The 9,741-nt window shown below is 44.3% G+C and overlaps 1 protein-coding gene across 2 annotated transcripts in view; it reads left to right on the top strand.

Moving 5' to 3' along the window:
- The first annotated feature begins 5,047 nt into the window (after positions 1-5,047).
- The window catches only part of gse1 (Gse1 coiled-coil protein), a 180,727-nt gene continuing 176,033 nt past the window's right edge, over positions 5,048-9,741 (top strand). Inside the window, exon 1 of one of the 2 annotated variants that reach the window (XM_039794039.1) lies at positions 5,048-7,954. In XM_039794039.1, the coding sequence (XP_039649973.1) occupies positions 5,444-7,954 (2,511 nt within the window). In that variant the 5' untranslated portion in view covers positions 5,048-5,443. The remainder of the gene's footprint in view (positions 7,955-9,741) is intronic. The other variant, XM_039794038.1, reaches the window with a different exon arrangement.

Raw genomic sequence — 9,741 nt, 5'->3', positions numbered from 1 at the left:
GAAGAAGCTGTGACAGAAACAGCCGCTCATGCTGTATTAACGGTATGAAAAGTGCAAGGACCGTTAAGCTCTTAATGAAGCAGTGGTCAAAAGGCCGAGTGGCACTGCTGTACCTGTCTCTGAGTCATAAAATCAGTTGGATCTGCGAGAAGAGTTTTAGCCCTTTAAAAACTAAAACTTATCAAACATGATCTGCAGATTGGCTTCAGCTACAACTTTACATACTGACCTAGATACATTGCTCCATCTTCACTGAATCATGTACAACATCTTGAATCCTTTTACACATGGTTTCCCTGAGTAGTTTCAGAGAGCACATTAAGAGCCTGATTAATCTTATTTAGTTTATGCATGTTATAGCATTGATGATCCTGATTAATACACTACACTACACTGGCACAGCTAAAACAGACACTTAAATTAATCCATTTGTGGCCTACAAGCAGCTTGTTTTATTTGAGCTTTGTCGTGACACCATGTTTTGTAAATCATTTTCCAGTTTGAGCATGATTTTAATACCACATGTCCATGCATAGTGTTAGAAGATGACTCTGCTATAACTCTCCCATGCTATGCGTCAAACATTATTTTGGTTAAAACTCTGGAACTGCTGTCATACTGCTTGAAAAAGGTAGTTATTGTAAGCATACCTATATTCTCTCTCACTCCTACTGACATATGCAGTTCCCAGGAGGTCTCCCTGGTGAAGTTCGGAGCCCAGTGGTCTAACTGTAAAATAATGCCTCCCAGATGGCCCTGAAAGCCCAGACCCATACAGGATGACATACTTTATGCTTGCACTGCACACATCCAGTGATTTTTGACTACAGAGAGACCTGCTGTAGGCCTACAGTATCTGTCACAACCCTATCAAGAACAAACAAGGAACACAGGCTAAACCTTTAAGCACATTTATACACACATACATATGTGCATTGTGTCTGTGTGTGAGTCGTGTGTGCGCTCAAGCATGCACGTTTTGTGTGTTTGAAAGTTTTACATGTCTCTTTAGGTGCTATTGTTACAAACTGGCTCATGGAACGTGACAAGGATTCTTATAAAGTTAACACAAATTAACATTGCGGTGTGGAAATCAGCAGTATCAGCAGTGCATGGATGTGCAGCATATGTGTGCTGTGGAAGTGTAGAAGGTGCAAAAGCAAAAGAAGTTGATGCAGGGTGGATGCCACCAGCTGTAGGAAAGGAAAGGCAGCAGGAAGCACACGGGCCAGCTTATATGAATAGCCCAATTGCCCAGGTGAAGCTAAATCAGCTGAGGATCCTCCACTGTCAACCTAGTCTACTGAGGTTGGCCAGGACAGCCTCCAATACAGTGGGAGGGGAGTCACACTATTATACACCCACTCCCTAGACACACACACACACACACACACACACACACACACACACACACACACACACACACACACACACACACACACACACACACACATAGCGCAGTGTAGTGCCCTCCTCCTGGCCCTGTTATCACCTCCTTCTGCCAAAAGTCCTGGAGGCCCTAAACTACTCAACAAGAGTATTTTATTCAGATCACTCTCCCACTGCACTCCCTTTCTCCCCTCGCTAACCCAACCTCAATACACACATCCCTCTCTGTCCCCCCTCATCCCGTCTCCCTTTCCACTCTCCGCAGCCCGGAGGGTCTGTCAGAGCAGAGCAATTTCCATACAGCATATGAAGAGCAATACGGCAGATATCTCATCTCACATTTCAGTCGCTGAGAATGTGCACACACAGATCATTACACACACAGGAACTTTAAGTAATCTGGGAGGGTCTGAACATCAGCTACAGTTTTTGATATGTAGAGTATTTCAATCAGGAGAGACTTCATTAAAATGAAATAATATATGTATTCTAGACACTGGTGGCGGTGGTGAAGAGAGTAGGCTGAAGATCTGGATGATGGTATGTGGAGCAGGACTGGGCACTGGGTGTGATGGAGACTGGAGGTGAATGGGGTGGAGGAGTGTCACATCGGTTCGTACCGAAATGACAACTGACAGCAGCAGAGAGAAGAACAGATTTGTGAACTGATAGAGTAGAAGCCAGACAGCGGGAGACAGAGAGCTTGTGAATGAATGAGCCCGTAAACTGAACTTTCGCTAAGCTTCATAAGCATGCTTGTGCTGCATTGTGTGTCTTAAATGTGTGTTTGAAAGTGTGTACATTGTGTGTAGTTTTTCATTGATATGAAACAAAGATGAACGTTGTTTGACCTGCCTCTATAGGTTCTATAGGCAGGGACTCTAATGACACTGATACTGAATGATAAGCTCATAAGAGCACAGAAACAATAATACACACTGCAGGCATAGCGGTTCCCAAACTTTTTCTTCGAGTGTCTTGACTTGTGACCCCTCAGCTTATGACCGTAGTTTGGACATGGGTTTAAAAGCCAAAAGAGGTCAAAGTAGCCAGTATTTCACAAAAAGATAAAAAATCGGAAGAAATAAATACATTTTGTGTAACTGAAATATTATCTTTTTCATTTTTTTAACTTAATCATCTTGTGAACTGTCCGATTTGTCCTGTCCTGGAAAGAAAGAAAAGAAAAGATGATGGGTTACATTCTTCAAGCTCTATCTTTCTCTTATTTTCTTCCCTCTCATATACTCTGCTCATACTTGCTCTCTTTTAGTCCTTCTTCTGCTCAACTGTGATTTTGCCCACATGAGCCTCAGTCTGACTGGCTGTGTAGGGGGATTTCCCAGATGATGCAGTACCAAGATTTGACACTACAAGGCAGTGTTGTAAATCTGCTCTGACAATTAATTCATTAATATAATAACTCATTTATAAAACCTCCACTGATACACTCTAATGTTAGGCTATACTGTCTCTCTACTGTGCATATGTTCTCTCTCACCCCCTCCCACTTTCTTCTTGTTTCTGTGGGAATTGTCAGTAGAAACAGGTCAGCATCACTCAGGAATGCCTTTTTTTCTGTGATCTTTCTTGGTTACCATGCAGAAGAGAAAAAAAACAGATCTTGGGTGGGCAAGGAGTTACTGTAGGGCTAGTATAATTTAAACTTTCCTAGAGTTCCAGGTTGGAAGGCTGAGCAGGAAGTGTAAATTTGTCTTCAGGGGACATGGTGATGATGAAGAGGGTCATGGATGAAGGGGAGGAGAAAATGGAGAAGTGCAGAGGTAGTAAGGTAGAAGGTAGTCTAGTCCATAACTCTCTGACATCAGTAAGTCACTAGACAGTAGACACGGCCAGGGGAAACACATAGTGGAAACGGACAGACATAACTGTTTATGTTATTGTTAGATGACGTGACGTGTTTAAGGATTGATTACTCAACTTGCTGTCTTGTCTTTGTCTAAGATAGGAAGGAGAGGACAGTAGGGGTTGTAAATATTGTGTAAGTGTGAACATGTGCATGGACTGAGGAGGATATCCAGTGTGTTGTCGGGTCTTGAGCATCACTTTGTTTTTCTTTACATCCCTCTCTTTCTAACCTTCCTTAAGGACCCATTCCTGCACATTGTAGCACACAATACCAGACTGATAGATAGATAGATAGATAGATAGATAGATAGATAAATAGATAGATAGATAGATAGATAGATAGATAGATAGATACAAGTTGTTGCATTTATTGTTTCTGCTGACATGCAGTGTTTGTTTTCAACATGTATCATTTGGTTGCAAAAATGCCTATTTTGGTGTTATAAGAGAGAAGCTTATGGTCAGATTAGAGTTGTTTTAGACTCTCACATGCCTTCTGACAAACACTAGCCCAGATATCATGTAAGTTTTCTTCAAAAGTGGCTTTTTTTTGAGGCTGCAACTTGCGAAGCACCTGGACAACTGTTGCCACATCTATGTCAAGTCAAGTCAAGTGGGTTTTATTGTCTAATACACTGTATATAGTGAAACGAAATAACGTTTCACCATGGATCAAGTAGTGTTACACATTTAAAATATATGAAAAACAACATATAAAAACAACATTATATACAAGCGACATTCGAGACAGGCTACATTTAGTGCACGCACATTATATACTTTACATAAAGTGAAAAACGACATATAAAAACAACATTATATACAAGCGACATTCGAGACAGGCTACATTTAGTGCACACACATTATATACTTTACATAAAGTGCAATTACTACTTAAAGTAGAGCATTTAAGACAGACAAGGGACAGGACAGACAACAATCATATTGATTGAACTTACAGCACTTAGTTTGATATCCAGTGCATTGTAAATGTTCTTGTTTACTTTCCCTGATTGATACTTTTTAGTTGACCTTTCATAGATTTGTTTGAAGTAGGCTATCTTTTGTCCTCACAGCACAGTTTTTGGCAGGAAAAGTTTTGTATTTTACTTAATTTTCATATTTGTTCAAATTAATTAACTATAAATTCAAAATGAATCTCTATAGGCTACTCTTTGGAGATGCATTGCCTGAGGCATGAATATTAACACATTATCAATATCATCGTGCCCGGACATCTTATGCAGTGTTGCTTACAGTTATGACTGTCTTAGTTGTCCAAACAAACAATCTTACCATAATATGCATACGAAAGAAAACTTTATGGTCAGTGTGTTTTGGTACTGAGTAGCCTAAACATAATTCATAACTATTGTATAGGCTAGCTACTTAGAACAGATTAAACCTCCAAAATGCTAGAAATCTACTGGAAGAAAAAAAATCACAGTATGTGTTCCCCTGTCAGTTTTTTTTTTTTTTTTTTTAGAAAACTGATAATTCATTTGCACAGTTAATACCTTCTCGCTCACAGGCAATCGACCTAACAGCGTCTGATACAAAGCAGTTCCGACGTTTTGCTTTCAGATGATTACCTACATGCTGTGGGTCTGTTTATTAAATACACGCCCCTGTGCATGTTAAACTGTGGATATGCTGTGCATGGTTAGTACTTTGACGCATGGGCAGCTACTGCAGGAGTGTGTGCTCATAATCTCTGCAAAATTATTACTGGGGGCTGGCAGGGGGTGGAGGTTGTCTTTGGGGTGTCGGAGCGGGTCCCATGAATCGGGGATGGCGCTGTGTACAGTGTAGAGGAGTTATCAGCCAAAGTTTGCAACGCGGGCAGGAAAGTTCGCTGGAGAGGCGACCCGTGATCCCTGGTTCTTCTGTCATATTAGCGGACTTCCAGTGCAAACATGCGGACTACAGACTTCACTTAGCTAGGACTTCTGTGCCGTTCCGTGGATGTTTTGGAGTGAATTTCTCCCTGTCCTTGAAAGATAACGGTTTGCTGCACGCTGTCGTTTTCAATGGACTATCGTGCATCTTACCATCCAGTGAGTAACTGAGACTAACAGTGATTGTATATAGTTTCCTGACCTGCAGATAAGTGTTGAACATGAGCATAACTTAGCGTAACTGTTGACGTTATACCATGTAGCATAGCCTTGGGTGTTTAAAAACAATGAACTCCTCCTGTGACAAGGAACTGACACCTTTATCTCGGAAACACCGACTCATGGCTGCAGCTATGCCCGGTGAGGACAGCCCATTGCCCGGCAACACTTCCAGGGCTGATCGGAATGGATTAGGGGTGCTGGTTTACTGTTTCATATGTGGAAGCGGAGTTACACCAGGAAAGGAACTGAGGTTACAAGTGACATACCAAAAAGAGAGGGTTCCGTTTTTCCCGTTTCTACAAAATCAGGAGCCAGCCCCGGGTGCGTGTGAGGTGAGCCCGGATGGACATACGCTGGTGTGCGCCGTGTGCCACTGCTTTCTGACTGAGCAGTGGAACTCCTTCGAGCGGAGCAGGACGCCCATTGAGAAGCGCATGTACTGGTTGAAACGACCCTATCAGTGCGACTCTCGGCGGGTCCCACAGGAGTGGAACATCTCTTATGATCTGGAGAGGAGAATCAGTGTCAGCAGCCAGAACTACGACGGGGGCGCAGAGTCTGATTTCTCGTCTTTCTCTGAAAACGACAACATATCAGACCAGGAGATGGATTTCGTCGACAGAGCCGGCATGAGCAAAGACAAGTGCCTGAGAGCATCTGGCAAATCGCCAAGAGACAGTAGCAGGAAGAACAATGTCATCAGTGTTAAAAACAGCCCTGATTCACAGCGGGCAATGCGCTACCCGGTGGGTATTTATGGGGCGCAGGGATCGCCAAAAGCGGAGAGCGTTCTGCCAGGGAGGCGCGGTGCTAAAATTATGAATAATGTCTGTCAATCATCAGCATCTCTGGCAAAGTCCCAGGAGAGATTCCCTCAGCGATGCTATGACAGTCCTTTCTCTGACACACCTGTGCAAGACAACGGGGTCATTATGCGCAACAGGCGATGGCTGGAGGAGGGGAATGTCAGACATGCGGAGCTGCGTCAGATTCAGCGTGTTGCCGACAGCAGCTGTGCCTCGTCCAGACATCCATCGCTGATGTACCGAGCAAGGGGCGAGGATCACCCCAACACTGCTCTGTCATCTGTTGGCACCGCTGCTGTCACCACTAAAAGTAACATGGCTGTTTCCAGGGAGAATAACTCTGACAACTCTGAGGAATATGATATTAACATTACAAGTGATGATGACATAGACATGCATGAGAGTAAAACAGGCCAAAACACCCAGTTTAGAGCTGTCAGAGACTTTTCAGGAAGAAAGTCGCACCACACTGTGGACACCTGTTCGGAGGAGTGTGTTTGCTATATCTGTGGCACTGGGCTCAGACATGACGGACGTTATAAAGTCAGTGTTCAGAAACAGGAGAGGGCACAGGGCGAGCCCTTCTTTCCCTTCCTGTGGCTTCACTCCCCTCCCCGGGATGCAATACCTATCAGTCCAGCGGGTACAACCCTTGTGTGTGGCAGCTGCCACACCTCTCTCATGCAGCAGTGGCAGAGCTTTCAGCTGGCAGATGTGCCTGTCCTCCAGCGCCTGTATGTAGTCCCCCTCAACAAGGCCACCAGTTCTCTCCATCCTTCCCAGCTAACTCCCCCAGAGTCCATGGAGTGCATAACTGAACCCAGGGCTTCCCACGAGGCCTGTTTCCTCTGTGGTCAGGATTATGAAGGAGATATGAGAGTAGCATATGCACAGGCTGGTGTTGGCAAGTCCCGTGGCGCGATGTATTTTCCTTTCATCCACATGTTGCCTTGCCCACCAAATGCCCAGGGGGTGAGAAATGGCCGTGTACACTGCTGCCCACAGTGCCATTTTATCCTGGAGGAGATCTGGGGTGCATATCGACTCAGCCTTAGTGAAGACCTCATCACCTCTGTCAGCTCCTTCCTGGTCAGGTACCACGCTGCCATGGCCATTGAAGGGTCTGGACAAGCCCATTCCCAGACTGGTGTGGCCTCTCGCCCCGGCAGCTCCATGTCGGTGTGTTACCTGTGTGGAGCTGAGCTGTGTGCAGGTGGAGAGTACCAGCTGCATGTCAACCCGCCTGGGCGTTGTGGGGAGAGGGAGCCTTTTTTCCCCTTTCTCACAGTCCACCCTCCTGCTCTCCATGCCAAGCCAGTCGACGCCACAGGCCTGGTGTCAGCTTGTAATCTCTGCTACCATGACCTACACGCCCAGTGGGCCCAACATGAGAGCAAGGGCCTGGGTCCCTCCACCCCGTCTACCTCTAGTTTATCCAGTGCCAACCCCCAGCCACCCAGCTCCCCTTGGGCCCGCCAGTACAGCTGTGAGGCTTTTGTGTGTTTCTTCTGCAGGAAGGAGCAGCGCAGGCAAGGTAGGCTGTGCGCTGTTATTGTGGCGAGGCTACCTGTCTTCCTGTATGCACCTCGCAGCACACGCACTCTCCTGGTGGATGATGGGAGGAGGTTGGTGATTGGCTCATGTGTGGAATGTAAGGCCATGGTGCAGGTGGGACAGAGCATGCAGCAGGACAGGGATAGGCTTGGACATGGAGCCTCAGACGGGGAGAGAGGAGAACCTGAATCAGCATCGCCACAGTCTAGACATAAGGTAAGCAAACTGCCTGATAAGACACACAGTCAAAGATCTTCTTTTTTCCCAGTGTCTTTAAATTTATCTAAACGCATTCATAAGCTTGGTTAAAATAACAGTCTCCCATAATCTTTTAATCCCCCCCCCCCTACATTCCCACGGTGCAGTGCAGACTGTGTTTGCCCTGATGCGACCTCTGAGTCACATGGCAAGGGATGATTTTGACATTTTGCAGAGTGGGATTGGTGTGATAAAGAAAGACAATTTTACTGTTTCGGTTGAATGCATTTATAGGGAGTTGTGTGCGTGCGTGCGTGGCGTGCGTGCGTGTGGTGTGTGTGGAGACTGAAAAGATTACTTGGGGTGGCCGTCATGGTTTGGATGAACAATGACACATTGTCATCAAAACTTACTTCTATAAACACCAGAAGAAAACTCTGGGGATCTAATGGCCAAGGCCAGCCTTGTGTTTGCAGTGTCCATGTGTGAGTGTGTTTATTTGACCAAGCATGACTCAATAGTCTCACCCAGTGCTGAGCTGTTTGTTTTGGTTTGAGCGTGTCGAGGATCTTCAAGATCTTCGAGTATTTTCAAGGAAGTTAGTTTAAAGAAATTCTTAAGTTATCATAATTCTTTTGATTACAATAATCATAACACAAATGCAAAATGAAATGCCTACCCTGCCAATTAGACCTCTTTTACTTGATGTATCTACCTCATTTCTTCCAAATACATCAGCTATATCATTCTGTTGCCAGTCCCTCCAAAAAGCTTGTGACAGGAATTAGAATTGATTGTTTTCATTTTTTCCATTTTTCAATTCCATTTGTTCCCATGCAAGATTTGGGGTGAAATACCAATGATTACCTAGGGCACAAAGATAGAGACTCAACCACAATTAAGAAACATGACTTAGATTGAATTGCTCTACCTGTTCATATGAAAATATATGCCCAGACAGTCCTGATACTGCATTACCATGACGTGTGTAATTAATTAAATACACCCCATGTACAGTATATATTGTCATGTAAATGAAAATCAGTCTTATTTACATCAGTCAAAATCACAAATCTGTATTGATATAATTAGTGAAACATCGATTATTGATATTTAGTTAAACAGTATATTTGAAACATATTGATGCATTTGCAATAACATGCATGATTAAAGAGATCAATATAATTAGTCATTTATAACTGATCCCTGTTGTTGCCTTGAGACAATAATCTCCCTAAAATGAGTAGCAAGGGGATAATGTGACCCCCCCCCCCCTCCCCATGTTAACATTGTAATAAGGGATTCTAATGGAGGGAAGATGCTTGCATAGGTGGTCCAGATGGGCCGGCTCAGGGAACAGTACATCTACACACTTCCTCTGAAGAGAGATAATTCTGTAATTGTTTGCTTTCTTGTCTTTTTCTGTCTCCAAAGTTTGGATTCTTTCCATTCCTCTTTCAACAACATATATAAAACCGTTGCTGTTAAGAAGTTAATAGCAGAATCCTGCTGTTCCAATAGCGGAGAATAGAAGTTGGGAGGCTGTGGGGTTATATGGGGGAACAGTGCTGGGCAAATGAGGATGGTGATATTGTTGATGAAGAGCTGAGGAGCATTTAGACAGCCAGTTGGCTCTATGAACAGCTCTCTCATGCAAACAGACACTGACTGTCCAGCAATGCAGGACACGTGAAGAACATCTGTGGATGGCATTCACACTCGGCAACCTCGGTTTGTTGCACACTCACACCAGCTGTCCGGAGTTATCCACCTAATTTTCTTTCTGTCCTTTAAAGAAGTGTTTG

This window comes from Perca fluviatilis, chromosome 3, assembly GCF_010015445.1.
Source record: "Perca fluviatilis chromosome 3, GENO_Pfluv_1.0, whole genome shotgun sequence".
Taxonomy (NCBI): domain Eukaryota; kingdom Metazoa; phylum Chordata; class Actinopteri; order Perciformes; family Percidae; genus Perca; species Perca fluviatilis.
This window is presented reverse-complemented; position numbering and strand designations above follow the sequence as displayed.